We start from the raw sequence: 16,701 nt of genomic DNA, 5'->3' as shown, positions 1-16,701 counted from the left end.
CCCAAGGCCATGTTAAAATTATTACATACAATATTTATTGGACCAATTATGATGGGTGGGGTGGGGGGGGGGGGGGGGGGGGGGGGTGCGGGCGTTGATATTTTCAGCCCCCCTGCAGCAGGGCTCATGGGTACTCCAGGCGGGGGTGAAAATATCATCGGGGGGTGCCCTTGTAGCAGGATTTGTGAGGGCGCCATTGAGTTTAGCATTCTTCTAAATATAAAGGGTAATGTAGTGAATTTAAAAAAATGAGATAGAAAAAGGATATTCCTGTTTGGATTCTAGGATTTTTCTGGAAAAGTTTGGAAAGGAAAAAATTTCAAAAATTTCCTACCTTTTTTTAACACATGGAAAGAGATAACTCCCTATTCAATTTTTGACTTGGAGAGACCTTCCATTCATCACAAGATCCCTCCAAATTAACCATACTAAAATAATTTCCCAATAAATCATGGAAAGAAAAAAAAATTCAGCAAAAACTTTTCCATCAGAAAGTTTTTTCTTGCAATCAGGGAAGAGGAATATAAAAAAAAAAAAAAAAGGTGAGAAAGCCATGAGAAAGGAAATCCTCCAATCCATCCACCGAGTAATAACGAGGAAGGTATAAAAATTGGAGTTTGAGGGGAATTTGCTTACGTTACAGCACATCTCTCTCTCTTTCTCCACATCAGAAAACCACCAAAACCCTAGCCTTTTTCGAACAAGAAAAAGGGGCAAATCTGCGGATATAGAAGCAAGAGCGTCTTTTCAAATTTCCAGCTTAATGAATTCAACTCTGCGATATCTCGAATTACTGTAAAACCCGTACCTTTTTTCTTTTTTCTCTCTATATATTTTTTTTCAATTTTTTTTGGGTCGTGTTTTTAGGGCTTAATTAATCAATTATCCTTTTGGATCTGATCCTTCGCTTTCGATGTGTATCTGTTATTGTCTTCACAGGCGCATCGCAAGCAGTCGATTGCCTGAATTTCTGTTCATTCGTTGTATAGGATCATTTCTGAACCTTCTGGTTAGGGTTAGGGTTAGGTTTAGGGTTTGGTTCGGTTTTGGAAGAATCTCGGACATGTCATGGGTGGGTTTGGTTTTCTTGTATTGTTGGAAAGACCAAAGTATCTAATTAGTTTTGGGGAAGAAAATTTGAAGTTAGGGTTTTCAATTATCTTCCCACGATTTAGAGCTATGGACGATTGCGATCCAAAAAATGTTTTTTATCTGGTTTCGTTTCAGATCTTCTCATTGTCGTGTCTAATTTTATTAGTTAAAGTAATCAGGATCTGTAATTGTTTAGGAGGTTCATCGGCAATGTCATAGATGGTTAGATGCCAGCGTCAGTAAGACCCAGGTTTTAGGTTTTTGACCCGGGGATGGGATCTTAAAGAATACTTATTATTTTGTTTGCTGTTCTCTTTAATGTATAATCATGATTAGATTATTTGGGGATTGATTTCTGGTGTTAAACTGTTCGTAAACTCGAAAATTTTGAGTTGCAACCTAAATGTGATGTCCTCACCCTAAATGTGATGTCCTCACACTCCTATGAGTTGGACCATCGATACCCTTCTGGGTTTATCTTTCGGAACTGTAAATTGTGCTTGTCGATGATTTTATATGCTTTTGTATTTTCTGATTGTTGCGATGGTTGGATTATCTGTATATGACAGTCAATGAATCAGTGGTGACTTTTGGAGCTCGAGATAATCATTATTGCTTTAGTCCAAGGCTGTACTTTCTTCAAGATAGTTAGGACACTGGATTATTTGTTACACTCTTTGGAAGATTCAGCATTGGCTTATAGGATTTATTCATCAAAATAAATCAAGATTGCCATCTTTTTCGCGTATAAAAGTTCATTACTCATAACAATTCAGAAGCTACAAGTAAGGGACTAAGTTCAGAGTTCCTTTTTCTGGGTGAGTATTTATGTCTCGATTTTGTTGAAGTGATATTGGTTAGCTTTTAAAGTCCTTTCCTTTTTATCTATATGTTGTTTCTAGATATCCTTATTATGTGATGATCTGGATTCCTTTTCATTTTTTTCCTTTGTCCCAAAGTTCATTTTCAGCTAGTGTTGCCTGCACTAAATTTTGTTCAAGTGCAATCATTTTACTGTAGTATAAATATTAATTGACCATGGAGGGATTTAACTTTGAATTGTTAGTATCTATTTTTTTTGTTGTTGTGTACTATCTATTAGAGGTTACAATTCAAAAGAGTGGAATGCAAATACTGAATGCAAGCTTTGAGGGATATGATTCCAACTCTTAAGAAAAAGCCTCCAAGACTGGCTAAACCATTGGCTATGGAAATTCCCTTGTCTATGCACTTGATTTATTGAATATCCACTTGCAAATTGTTTACAAACCTTTTTGTATACATTTACCACTGCCATGAATAGACTGACTCTGCTTGATCCAATTTATCACATTGAGAAAGTCTCCGTCATCAGCATAAACTTCTTCATGCCTTGTCGTTTAGCCTTGATGCAGTCTACTTGCTCATGCCATGTTATTGTATCTGTAATGGATCCACTCATCCACTATCCATGTGAAAAGCACCATCAAAATGTTGGGCGTGGGTTCTCTCTATTTGTGCTGTCTAACTTAAGCTTAGTTGGGCCTTTAAGAGGAGGTCTAACTTAAACTTAGTTGGGCCTTTAAGAGGAGGTCTAACTTAAACTTAGTTGGGCCTTTAGGAGGAGGCCCTGACTTCCTACAATAGACAAGCCATAAATCCATCAACAGTAGGGATGAAACTAGTTGTGATGGTAGTGGCATTTTTTCATCACAATTAGGATTGGTCCATTATATAAGAATTTTTTCTTTGATATAATCCTGTTGCCGAGGTGTGAATAAATGGCCAAGTAACCTGATATAACAACAAAGAGAAATAAATTGTATACGAAATAGCTTACCTTAGTCCTTGTAGGTTGTTCCCAACTCTTTTTTGTTATGTCTCTTTATATTTTTTATGGAGGAATCACCCAAAAAAAAAAAAAAAACAACAACCAAAATATAGAGATAACAATAGGTAGAGTAAATTCATCACACCACAATGAATATGTAGAATCACTTCATCACACCACAACGAATATGTAGAATCACTTCAGAAGAGCTTCTTGAGCATCACCCCAAGGAAAGAAGAAATATTCTCTCTATTCTTTCACCTAAACTTATAAGATAACCCCCGAAAAGCACTATAAGCAGTTCCAAAACGAATTTGTAGAATCACTTTATAAGTGCATCTTGAGAATCACCCCAAGGAAAGAACAAAAAACTCTTTATTTTTTCACCTAAATTAATAAAATAACGCCCAAAAAACCAATATAAGCAGCTCTGTAAGGTTGTAAGCTTTGCTTAATTCTTAAACCTAGATTTTAACCACTGTACGGTACTAAAAAAACACACACACAAATAGAAGCCCCTAAGTTTTCTAATTTAAAACCAATGAAATTTGTAGAAAATGGACTAAAATGTGTTGATTTTTTCCTCTTTTTAAGTTTCACAACAACAAAACCTTCCAAAACAATTCAAAACACCGTCCTTCTCTATGTTGACTGGGGAAGCGCCAGTTCGAGATCAAGTACTTTTTCTTTTTTAAGAGAAGAGACTCTAACCGCTTAGTTGTAAGTAAGGTAACAAAAGATTCCCTTTTTATGTGGAAAAGACCCGTATCAATAATTATGATCTTACATATCGACAATTCCCCATCAAATAGAGATTTTTTCTTTCGACACGGCCCAGACTCCTACGGGAGGCAGCAGTGGGGAATTTTCCGCAATGGGCGAAAGCCTACTCAAGTTATTTATATGAGACCTATTTTAAAGCATATTAGAGATTGGTTTCCTTCCCAAATTCACATCACAAATCCAAGTTACATGAATTTTCAACCACTTTTTTAGGCAAGTGATAGGGCTCTCTTCCTTTCATTTAAGAGAATTATTAAAAATCCATAAAATACCCCACTTAAGACTTCTAAATTACATATTTCAATTTTTCTTTAAAAACAAAAGAAACCCACTATTTTCTTATCTTTTCTTCAGACATTGAACCTTGTACATGGATAAAATACCCCACTTAGATCTCGAGTTTGTTTCACATCCTCAGTTTTTTGTAAAGTATTATGGGAACCCCTTCTATGTAATGAGTGCTTGGATTTCATCATAACTTTGTCGTAAAGTACTGTTCGGAATTCTATAGATTTTCTATCCATAACTTTATAAATTTATGTCCTTTGAATTTCATCATTAACGTATCCGCTTTCGTACCAAGGGGATTTCTGTTGGTTGAATTTCTATCCATAACTTTCATACCAAGGGTCCTGTTTAAGGCATGACGACAATATGTTAAAAGTTGACCTTTGCAGGGTGTTACTCTAGAGCTTCTAGATCTTTTTTTTTTGAATGGTGGAAAGATTTATTAATAAGAAATAATGACCGAGGTGGTCGAATACATATAAGCATAGAGAAAAGATCAGCCAATAATAGAAGGCATGACTGAGAGATACAAGAAAGCGGAAAAAGGAAGCAAAAAACTTAAGGCGGGAGAAAATCAAACCGCTCCCAAGACTCCAACAGAACCCCGTCCGTAGCAAGCCCCCCAACATCCCCATTAGCGGATCTTCTAACATGCCGAAAGGATAATCTTGAGCTACGCACTAGATCATGAATCTCATCGAAGAAGTGAGCAAATCTCCGAGGGCATACAAACCATCCACTCAGCCAACATATTACATTGAGGGAATCCTCTTCAACTACCACTTTGTCCAAATCTACACCCTCCAAAAGCTTGATACCTTGATGGGCTGGTCGCACCTCCACCTCACTGGAGTCGGCAATCCCAATGGGACGTGCAAATGCCCACCATTAAAAAAAAGAAAAAGAAAAAGACCCCCCCCCCCATTTTTTTCCCTCCTCCATCCCTCTCAAGACTCTCCCAATCCCTGCCAATCCTGGGTTTCCCGCCTCCTTAGACTCCGCAATGGTGGGAGCCTCGTGCACTGGACCGCCCTTTTCATAACCTTGAGGAGGAGGCTCCCATCCTTGCAAAATCGGTGATCTCGACTTCGAGCTATTGCATACCTCCCTCCACTCACTAGATCCCTAGTTCTAGAACTTCTAGACCTTGATTGCTTCTCTTTGTACTTTCTGTCATGTGATGTAATTAATGAGCTATTTCATGAAATTTCTTTTCATCACCTATAGAGAAGTAGACATGATCGCTATTCAATGCACACACAACATTTCTTCATAAGCTTTTTTGAATTCGAGAGGATGTTGCAATCCAAACTCTTGTACTTGTAGCTGCTCCTCTGTGCATGTCTGCACCGTGTTTGCGTATGTGTGTGGGTTTGTATGCGTGTATGCCTATGTTGCATGGATTCTTGGCCCCCCTATGCCGAATCCGTGTCGGCACGTCTCCGCATCCGAATTGGACATGGATTCACGTGGGACACACCTGGATTCTTGTCGTAGCTGTGCCCTGCACAAATCCTGTTTTTTTGGCCGAATCTGATTCATCGTTGTCTCTTTTGAAATGCGAATCCCGTATATATTCCCTTTAAACGTGTTTTCTTCTTATCTTTTTTTTTATTATAAGAAAGCACAACCGGTACTCTTTTAATAAAAACCCTAGCGCCTCGACCTCTAACATCGACCCCCTTCCTCCTTTTAACTTTCTTAATACAAAACTCGCCTCAACCCTCTACCCTCATTTTTTTCATGAACACACACACACACACACACACACACACACACACGTATATATTGAAATTTTTAATTTTGAAAATTTTATTTTATTTAAAAATTACCGAATCCGAATCCTACTTTTGGGGGTTTGTCGAATCCGACACCTCGAATCCATGTCGGATCCCGACACGCGAATCCGAATCCATGCAACACTGGTGTGTGCTTGATTGCTGCTGCATGCCTTCACAGAACTTCCAACTTTCAGTTTAGAGTGCACCATGAACTTAGAACTAGGCAAATGTTATTCCTTGAAAAAGGATATTTCTGGAAATATAACAACCCTTTCTCCACTTAGAGACAAAGATGAAGCATTACCCCTTGGTTCTCTCCTCAATGACCAATTGTCTTAACAAAAACCTTAACAAGAAAAAACCAATATGCTACTCGCATTTGATTTATGGAAACCCTTGATCAAAACTGAACTCTCAGCAGAATACCAAATTGATGTTAATGATATTATCGAAAGCTCTTAAAATCTCTCCAGTTACAACACTCACAGCTTAAATCAGTTTCTTGAAACAAGCTATGTAAGTATAAGAAAAAGTGCAAACAAGATCACAATTCAGTTCTGGCGTGGAAGGAAAGAAACTCAAGAATTTTTTATGGGAGAGCCAAATCGCCCTCCTTTTTATTCATGAGAGTTATAACCTTGAGGATAGCGTCGGTAAAATGTCTTCCCTCTTTTAGATTTGTTTCTGCTTATGATTTATGGGAGGGTTGGAAGGAGGTTTGTTCTGGCGTGGATAGTCGCCCTCATGTTTTGCAGCCATTGCTGCCTCCATCCCCTGGGAATCTCAAATTAAACTTCAATGGCTCTAGCCCGGGCAACCCTAGCCTGACGGGAATTGGTGGAGTCCTCAGAGATTCTAGGGGTGAGGTGATTTGGGCGTTCTCTGGACCGATTGGGCACGCAGATGCTATCGATTTACCTTTCTAACACCCATTTTCCTTTTATCTCACACACCAGAATTAAAATGCTCCTACTTAGGGATTAGTTAATACACTGCCAGACTGCCTCACTAGCAATTGTTTGTGAAGCATTACCCCTTGGTTCTCCCGCAATGACCAATCGTCTTAGTGGAACAAGTTCATATAAAACAAAAACCTTAACAAGAAAAACCAATATGCTACTGGCATTTGATTTATGGAAACCCTTGATCAAAACTGAACTCTCAGCAAAATACCAAATTGATGTAAATGATATTATCGAAAGCTCTTAAAATCTCTCCAGTTACAACATTCGTATAGCTTAAATCAATTTCTTGAAACAAGTTGTGTAAATATAAGAAAAACTGCAAACAAGATCACAATTCAGTTCTGGCGTGGAAGGAAAGAAACTCAAGACTTTTTTTATGTAAGAGCCAAATCGCCCTCCTTTTTATTCATGAGAGCTATAACCTTGACGGTAGCGTGGGTAAAATGTCTACCCTCGTTTAGATTTGTTTCAGCTTATGATTTATGGGAGGGTTGGAAGGAGGTTTGTTCTGGCGTGGATTGTCGCCCTCATGTTTTGCAGCCATGGCTGCCTCCATCCCCTGGGAATCTCAAATTAAACTTCAATGACTCTAGCCCGGGCAACCCTAGCCTGGCGGGAATTGGTGGAGTCCTCATAGATTTTAGGGGCGAGGTGGTTTGGGTGTTCTCTGGACCGATTGGGCAATCGGATGCTAGCGATGCTGAGGTTCGGGCTGCTCATCAGGGGATTAGACGGTTGGATAAAGAATCTTTGGATTGTGTCATTGTAAAGGGAGACTCCCTTAATGTGATTTGATGGTTGAGAGGGTCGTTGTGGAGGTGTAGACGGCATGGTGCCGTAGAAAGAGGATTATGCATCGTCAAAACATCGTTGGATCTCAAGGAGATGAGGAGTTAATTCCTACTTGATAATGTACAATTCTTGGCTTGAAAGAAACCAGTGCGCCTCAAGCACTAGTGATCGATTCATGAGTATGAAGTATTTCATAGCACTCATGCTCGATCTTCCGAGTATGGTGGAGGATAAACTCTTATTCTTTATGAACAGACTACAACCACGGGTCGAGTAAAAACTCCAACAACATGGAGTACAAGACTTGGCTTTGGTCTTGACGACAACAAAGAGAATGGTGTTCACTAGGAGAGAGGAGTCTTCCAAGAAGACTAAGACCCACCACGATAAGAAGGTGGGGGAGACATGAAGTCTAATTATAAGGTAGTGCCAAGTAAGATGCCAATGATATGAGTATGCCCAAAGCCCTATGAAAAGACATCAGGTTGCTTCATATGTTGTGGAGGCCGTCATGCATGGGATCATAGTTGTCAACCATGACTTGACTCGTGACTCGATTTCTTAATTTAATGACTCGTGACTCGATTTCTTAATTTTATGACTTGTGACTCGACTTGTGACTCAATTTCTTAATTTTATGACTCGGCTCTACTCGACTCAACTCGTGACTCGTAAGAGTTTTTGATAAGAACATAGATTTAGTTGAAAAAATATAATTATATATCAAAAGATGAAGCATGTAAATAATATATTCCAATAGCACATAGATAAAGCACTAGGCTAGCAATATAATAACTACATGCTTGTAACTTGCATGCACAAAAATAATTAAGTCATAAGTTTCAACTTCCACGTTTCCAACCATCAAAACTAGAAAGCCCAAGTCCAGCGACTCAACTCGTCTTGGAGTTATTTTTTCGACTCGACTCCTAGCGACTAGTTCGAGTTTTCAACCAACAAAACAAGAAAGCCCAGGCCCAATGACTCAACTCGACTTGTAAGAGTTATTTTTTCGACTCGACTCCTAGCGTCTTGTTCGAGTCTCTAGACGACTTGGACAAGTCTTCAACGGAGGCGAGTCACCCATGCAACTCGCCTTGACTCGGGAGTTGACTCGTAAGAGTTTGACAATATGTGAGTCACCCATGCGACTCGCCTTAAAAGCCCAACCAACTACTCGACTCGACTCAGGAGTTGACTCATATGACTCGTAAGAGTTTGACAACTATGCCTGGAATTGTCGAAAGAAAGAGGCCCTTAGTGCTATCAAGGTCGAAAGGAAGGAGTGTGAGGTGCCTAGTGAAGGCGAAGGAGGAACGATCGGTTGGTGCCTTGCGACTTCTCATCGTGATCAAGGGCCAAGCAATGATCACTAAACCCTTGAAGAGAGAGTTGATGTATTTGGACGTGAGGCTTCAGTGTACATATGCATAACTCGCAACTTCGTGTTGGAGGATGCTATGCCGTTAGGCCTACAATTTGCGAATGACTTTACACCTGTGAAGGTCGTAAACTTGGAGGCCCACCCTAGGGTGGAAAAGGTGTGGAAGTAAAGTTCGTAGAGTTCCATCAACCTCACGACAATGCCCTTGTATGACTACTAGGTGATACAAGGAATGGAGTTCTTATGTGCAGCAAAGGTAGGTAGTTCCCATACATGTTCCCCATCGCCATACGAAGAATGTCAAGGATGGGAGAGTCTCAACCTTACAATTAGTTGAAGGCCCTATGATGGAAAGAGCAATCTGGGCAAGAAGGAATGGGCGCTTGGAGTGTCCCAGTCGGTCGAAGACTCGAATGGAGGATCGAGCTCCTCATCGGAAGAATCGATGGAGGAATCGTTGAAGGAGGTGGTATGCTGAAGGAAAGAGAAGGACGTCAATGAGATTTGGTAGGGGAGGATTGTCGTGCGATGACAATTGGTCTCCCTTGATATCATTTTATAGGCCTAAACGAGGCTCAACCAAGGTTTTAAACTTCAGTTTCGAATTCGGTTTCAGTCGTGAGAGAAACAGAAATGATTCGGTTGGAAATTTTGCTGGAAATCCTGTAAAATCATGAAAACCTATGGAAATGCTGGACATTTAAGATGAGATTTAGGAAATGCTAGAATAAGTACAAATATCTAATTTCTGCTATTACGTCATCTAGCTTCCAAGGTCCTGACGATTTACTACCAGCCCAAGCGATGGCGTTAGAGGAGTCCCCTTTGATGATCAGTGGCTCTAGTCTAGCATTTGAATACCATTTCAGCCCCCATAGTAAGGCACGGGCTTCTCTTGTTTTTCTGTCCTTGTAATCTTTGGAGTTTCGACCACCTTGGTCTTCTTCCTTTTAATGAAAGCTTCGACATTCAAAAAAGAAGAAGGCATGGGCTTCTACTTCATTTGCATCACATATGCCCAGTGGTACAGAAAAAAGATAAGATTTTTTAAGATTTTTTTTTAATGGCATGGGATTGTTTACCCATCGTAGTTACGGAAGATTACCCCAATCCTTACCCAGCCCGGGCTTCCTTTGTAGCTTCTGTCAAAATTGAATTTGATTGATCCAAGGGGTGGGGTGTACCACTTTAGCGAGGCTTTAGGTTTTTCACTTTTCTCCATGATAATCGTTCTCCGACCCCTTAGAATATCACTCACCGTGTTTGTGGCTTTTAGCTTGTTCCCTCTTCCTCATAGTATAAGGTCAATCTTGATATCTAGCAGTATTCTTCCTATTTCTCTCTCGCGCGCCTTGACTATTCAGTTGTTCCTTATTTCCAAAGTTGACATATCAAAACAAATGGGACATTCTTCCATGTGATTCGACCCGCTTCGCCGAATGGGCATATACTCCAATCAAGAATGACTTTCTTGATTGATCCTTGAGATACCCTAGCTATGCCAAAACTCTTGATAACGTGCATCCACAGTTGATAGGAGAATTGGTAAGTCAACAGGAGATGATCTTAGGATTCTTCGCTTTTGTTGCATGCCACATACCTAGTGGTTAGTTGAACATGTCTTCTCTTGAGTCAGGCGCATGTATTAATTATTTTCTTCGCCACCGTCCAACTGGATGCTGTCACACACGGGGGTGGGTGGGTGGCGCGCAGGGATGCTCATATTTCCAGATTTTTGGCACTGTGAAGTACCTCGTTTCATTACTGCTAGGTGTTGGAAGAAGGAACTCATTGAGAAGGCTCCTTGGGAGTCAATTATCAGAGTTAGGGGAACAATAACAAGAATATAATAAGCTAAGGAGAGTTAGGCTCTCAATTTCTTTGTCTTTGAGGTTCCGCACTTCCGCCTAAGCCTAATGGTCCAAATCAAACAACCCCTCCCCCTTCCTCTTTTCCCTTTTCTCCACCCCTTCTCCTGTCCATATAGTCACTAACTCCAGCCTATTTCTCTTTTTCTTTCTGTGTGATTTAAATTTCCCAGTTTCTAAAGATGTCCTGCACGAGGTATTTAGATAATATGTTTGCACCCCTTCCCCATAGAACGAGGTCCATTTCGATGTTGAAAATTATTCTTCCCATGTTCCAAACTTGCCAAATCAAAGCAAAAGGCACCAAACTCCAAATCAACTGACTCGACTCACCGAATGGGTCTCCACTCCAATTAAGGATATGGATCTTTCTAATACCCAAGTCACTCCAAAGCTCTCGATGATAGATCCTACATAACCTCGAAAAAAAAGGGCAATGCACCATAATATGGAAATTTCAACACACTTTGAAAATGGAAATTTCTCAAAAGATATCTGGGTTGCCCATTGTTGATGCAATATAACTACTGCTTTGCTTTAAACATAATAGTTTTGAGCCCTTCCATTAAAATATAATTGCTCTGATCAATTTGTGATTTGTTTGATGATACAGTTGCCATCCTAGTCAGTCTAATGTTTAAACTTAATACAGTGCACTACAGATGACAGATATGAAAGGTAGCACATCCACTGGTGCAGATACCCGTGCAATGCACAAGGAATTGGATGAGGCTTCGTGCCCAATCTGCATGGATCATCCACATAATGCCGTCCTCCTCCTGTGCACCTCTCATGACAAAGGCTGTAGGTCTTATATCTGTGATACAAGTTATAGGCATTCAAATTGCCTCGATCGATTTAAAAAACTGAGGGTTGACATTAGGAGTGGTCCTATTCAACCCAGCCCCTCATTCGATGAAAGCCCAGATAGTGAAAGGCTGGGTCAGAGGTCTCTTCACAGTCTAACATCTGAACCCATCTTTGGGAGTCCGAGAATGAGAAGAAGCTTTGTGGAAACTCGTGAGGACCACACTTCAGAAGAAAATAGTGGTGGAATCTCAGTTGGGCTGTTGGCAGCACTAGAAGAACATAACAGCCAAGACCCAGATTTGTTTATGGAAACTCAGATGATAGAAAGTGGGCCCGATTCGTACGGAACCATTTTTGGGGAGTCTAGTGGGGGAAGCTTATCAGAACCAGGCTTGAACTTGAAGTGCCCTTTGTGCCGAGGAGCCGTGAGGGGTTGGAAGATTGTAAAAGAGGCTAGACTGTATCTCGACTTAAAGCATAGGACCTGTTCTCGGGAGTCTTGCGCATTTTCTGGCAACTACCGGGAGCTGCGTAGGCATGCTCGTAGGGTCCACCCAATGACACGACCTGCTGATGTGGACCCATCAAGGCAACGCGCTTGGCGCCACCTTGAGCACCAGCGGGAATATGGCGACATTGTGAGTGCCATTCGTTCAGCCATGCCGGGTGCCATCGTGCTTGGAGACTACGTTCTCGATAATGGAGATGGGCTTTCAGGTGATGGGGAAATTGTTGGCCCAAGTGAAGGCAGTGGCCCATGGTGGACTACATACTTTTTGTTTCATATGATCAGCCCATTGTCTTCTCTTGATGAACCAAGGGGGGGCCTGTCAAGAGCTTGGAGAAGACATCGCCGGCCATCCGGAGCATCTTCCGGTCGCCGGAATCTGTGGGGCGAGAACCTGTTGGGTCTGCAAGACGAGGACGGAGATGACTGGATCCTGGCGAGCGACATGGGTGATGAGGTTCCAGTACCAAGGAGGCGTCGACGGTTCACACGGTCCAGGCCAGATGAGGATCAGCCCTGAGATCTCATTCTGGTAATTATACAATTTACACTTTACAGCCATATCCTTGGCATTGTTTCTTAGTTGTTTTCAATTGATTTGTATTTCAATGTATCTGCTTTACTGTACACAATTGCAAACCGATAAAACTGCATTTTCCAGTCATTGTGTTGAAATTTCTTAGACTGTTGCAGAGCCATGGATTTGGATATCCCAGGAACCCAGAAGGGATCTGCCTGGAGAAATAGAGGAAAAGTGTTCGAAGATATCTGGAAATGAAATGTGGTGGTATCATGTTAGTTATATTCTGTTAGTAGTATATCTCTTTTGTTCTCACAACTATTATCCATATAGTATGATTTGTTTGTTTTTATGTTATGGATAGAGAGCATAGCTCCCAAAACTTGGTGTCCAAGGATGATGATGATGATGAATTAACCTTGGGCCATGATAATTTAATGCTTTGATACACAACTGTTTAATTTGTGTATCTTGATTGACTTGCCCTTCTTCACATATAACCTACTTCATTATCTAATATTCATATGATTGGTTTTAGTTGCTCAACTGTTGGTGGGTATTGATCGATCTCTCTCTCTCTCTCTCTCTCTCTCTCTCTCTCTCTCTCTCTCTCTCTCTCTCTCTCGTGTATGAGCAAAGCTCCCAAAAGGAGGGGGTATCCAAGGAGGATGATGATGATGAAGAAGAAGAATTAACCTTGGGCACTAATAATTTAATGCTGTGATACACAACTCTTTAATTTGTGTATCTTGATTGACTTGCCCTTCACATATAGCCTACTTCATTATATAATGTTCATATGATTGGTTTTCGTGGGTAAGCTGTTGGTGGGTATGGGTGAGGAGAATACTGGTTTTGCCAAATCTTTTTGTAAGGACTGGTAAATGTAGGTACCTTTTTTTAACTGATAACTAGTGATAAATACTTAATGACTTTACGCAAATGATGTAGGCACAACCATAACCATATTTTGATAACAGGCAGGAACTCAATTTGTTGCATGTCAAAAGCTGCTGACAGTTTTATAAATAACAGATGTCCATGCAAACTGTAGAAAAAACCAATGGGCAAAAATCTATTTAACAATGCGCAAAGCGATACAGGCCAGAGAAGGGCCCTTGAATAGATCCACGTCATTTTTAAAGTCGGTTGAGAAACTGAAGTCAGTTACCGTTAATGCTGTGGTTCTATTCAAGGGCCCTTCTTCAGGCCTTGCATAAAGAGGGCCCTTGCATCTACCATTCCTCTTGAAAAAATAATTAAAATGCAAGCACATACACAAGAAAATGAAATGCATAGGTTGGCAACAATGCCTCCACATGGTAAGATCCGATCTTCCACTATGAGAAAAGAAACAATACAAAGATTACAATGGGATTAACCCAATCCCACAACCCATGAATCTTATCGTCTATCAACCCGAAGGTCGCCCAATCTCTCCCTTTCACACCCCAAGAGAATACCCAAAGGTATGTCTTCCTGGCACATAAAAGCCTCTTTTTTTTCTCAATCAATATAAAAAATCACCCACATCAAGAGAAATGATCCCTCCGGTGTTCTCTCCCTTGTGTATGAGGCATACCACATACCTTATATATCTAGGTTTCTTAAACCGAAACCGAAAGACATACTTCTCCAGGTCTAACTAAAAGACTGGAGAAAAGACCCTGCAAAACTGTGGGAAACAAAAAAACAAACCCAATAAAAACAGTCTCTCACAGAGGCCACGATTTTTTTTCCATGGAGTATTTAGTTTATCAAGTAGTGGGAGAGGGTGAGAAGTGGCTAAAAAACATGGAAGAGAAAAACGATTTTCAATCCAGGTTTTTCTCTTCCATGTTTTTTAGCAACTTCGCACCATATCCTCACTCATGCCCTCTCAGCTCTCCCTACCCCTCTCACTCTCCCTACCCCTCTCAACACGAAAAAGTTGCCAAACATTGTTGGCCTAAAAGACCAAAAAGATGATACACGTATGGGGACATAAGATAAAGAAAAGAGGAGAATAATGAAAAATACATGAATGCTGACGGGTGGAGCCTGCAGCCATACAACCAGAGGAGGCAAGCAGAGCCAAATTACAAACTGAAAAACCAAAGCTAGAGAACGCGAGAGTCATTAATTCTGTGCAAAAAATATTAAATCATAACAGTTTCTAGATCAGATGAGTTTCATTTTTAAGATCCCCAGGCATGTAAAGTTATAAAAGTTCGTTCATTGGACACAAGTTGCTACAAGTCTTTCATTATCAAGCATTCAAGTGCAACATGAAGGCCCTCCTTGTGAAATAAAGTACCACCAAACTAATAGGTCTAAAGTCACAAAGCTTCTCATCACATCACCCACAGGATGTAATGTAAAACAGGTGAAACTAAGGTCGGTCTTATTAGAAGCTGAAGCATACAGTTGATGAAACACTTCCATAAGATCACCTTTAATGATGTCCTAATAAGACTGGAAAGACACCATAGAGGACATGTCAAGGCACCAGGGAACAATCACTGCCTATTTGAAAAACTCTATTTTGGACTCTCTTGTTTGCTTTCCACCATATCTAATCAAATGCTAACCGTCTGGTCTGCTCCTCCACCTAGGTGTGTAAAGATTGCAATAAAATTCAACAGAGTGCTTATCAAATCCCAGACAGGTGGTCAGTTCTATCACAATTTACTAGAAGACTTCCTGCTCTGCTATGAGAGATTTGGTATCTGTCCCCCTCTTTTTAACTATAGATATCATCTATATTCAACATATTTACTCTTCCCTTACCTTGTCTTCGCTTCAAACCACATATTCTCAAATCAAATTGGAGCTCCTAAAGACCTCCACTCAGAATCAAGCATCATCACACTTTTTTTTTGGAAAAGTGACATATTTATTGATACTATGAAAGGTACAAAAGGGACAAGAAGTCCCTAGTAACATCACATAGCATCTGTACAAGCAATTCAGGGCATACCCTGAATTACCAAAGGAGTATTGGGACTATCAGTCCTACACATTCGATGATCATTTTATTCTTCAGATGAGGCACCGTATACTTGGGACCATCAGTCCTACACATTCGATGATCATTTTATTCTTCAGATGAGGCACCGTATACTTTCCAAAAGCACCCATATATCTCTTCCAGTTTTAGGACACCCTCCAGGACTTCCCACCACCGAATGTGTAGTGACTTTCCAAAAGCATCATCCCACTTTAAATCAAGCATCACAGGACCACGACCAGAAATTAGCAAGGACGATGTAAGCCCTTTTAAAGAACTTGAGGGAAGTTGAAGTCACAATCCCCAGAAATGAGACAATAAAAGTGTCATAACAGATGCACCTAATAGTTCGCCGATGTGAAAAAAGCACGCTCCTTTAGAAGATCCAAAAGCTGGTGTCTACCCATAATCTTTGCAAAGCCTATCTACTTAGTAGTTTATAGACTAACTCCCCCCATCAAGGGAAATGCAAATTACATTAAATCACCTCCATACTAAGGGAGATCCCAAGCATTACAACCCCTCTTCTCCCTAGCTTTCTGCCAAAATAATCTCCTGACACCAGATTGCTAGGAACATACACTGCCAACAGCACCAATTGAGACCCATCTGCCACTAGTGTAAATCATACAAAACCCCAGATTCAACATAATCTAATTTCCTTGAGCAGCCCTACGAGCATGTTTGACAATAGTGAAAAGCTTTTCCCTGGAAAACACACTTTCGAAGGTCCAATAGCAGGACAAGTTATTCAACCCCATGTTATCTTCTTCTGCGTACATAAAAATACTCAACTAAGCCTTTGTCCCAACCCCATGTTATCTTCTTCTGTGTACATAAAAATAAATCTGAAAAAAAAATACTGGACAAAGCAAGTATTATTGTTTCCCTGTTGGGCACTTGGGCTACGCTTTTACTGCAAGTTGGAAAAATTCCATGAAATCTTTTCCGTGGTTGCCAAACATGAAGCATTCATATTTACCCATAGTATCCAAGCATTCCAAGGGTTAAAATATTGGTATTGGATGGCGTATCAGTCAGTGGCCAAACCTCTACGAATTAGGCATGTTGGTTGATACATCTGAAATATATCTTTTATTTATCACATGGT

General features: G+C 40.5%; 1 protein-coding gene across 5 annotated transcripts; it reads left to right on the top strand.

Moving 5' to 3' along the window:
• Positions 1-531: 531 nt before the first annotated feature.
• On the top strand, positions 532-13,147 carry LOC143862730 (uncharacterized). Of its 5 annotated transcripts, none has more exons than XM_077373813.1 (4): positions 532-795; positions 1,662-1,910; positions 11,416-12,613; positions 12,775-13,147. In XM_077373813.1, the coding sequence occupies exon 3, from the start codon at positions 11,426-11,428 to the stop codon at positions 12,599-12,601; it is 1,176 nt and encodes a 391-aa protein (XP_077229928.1). In that variant the 5' UTR covers positions 532-795; positions 1,662-1,910; positions 11,416-11,425; the 3' UTR covers positions 12,602-12,613; positions 12,775-13,147. The 5 variants fall into 5 exon arrangements, with proteins under 5 accessions (XP_077229928.1, XP_077229929.1, XP_077229931.1 ...); XM_077373814.1 differs by having other exon boundaries at positions 12,765-13,147; XM_077373816.1 differs by having other exon boundaries at positions 11,426-13,147.
• Positions 13,148-16,701: the final 3,554 nt, after the last annotated feature.

Source organism: Tasmannia lanceolata, unplaced genomic scaffold, assembly GCF_043159265.1.
Source record: "Tasmannia lanceolata isolate RefF3 unplaced genomic scaffold, GAP_Taslan_0.1 ptg000037l, whole genome shotgun sequence".
In the NCBI taxonomy this organism is placed as follows: Eukaryota; Viridiplantae; Streptophyta; class Magnoliopsida; order Canellales; family Winteraceae; genus Tasmannia; species Tasmannia lanceolata.
The sequence above is the reverse complement of the archived record's forward strand: the minus strand, read 5'-3'. Positions and strand labels throughout refer to the sequence as shown.

What these genes read in the sequence shown, in the direction of transcription:
- LOC143862730 (XM_077373816.1), top strand. Translation starts at nt 11,426, where the DNA reads ATGACAGATATGAAAGGTAGCACATCCACTGGTGCAGATACCCGTGCA.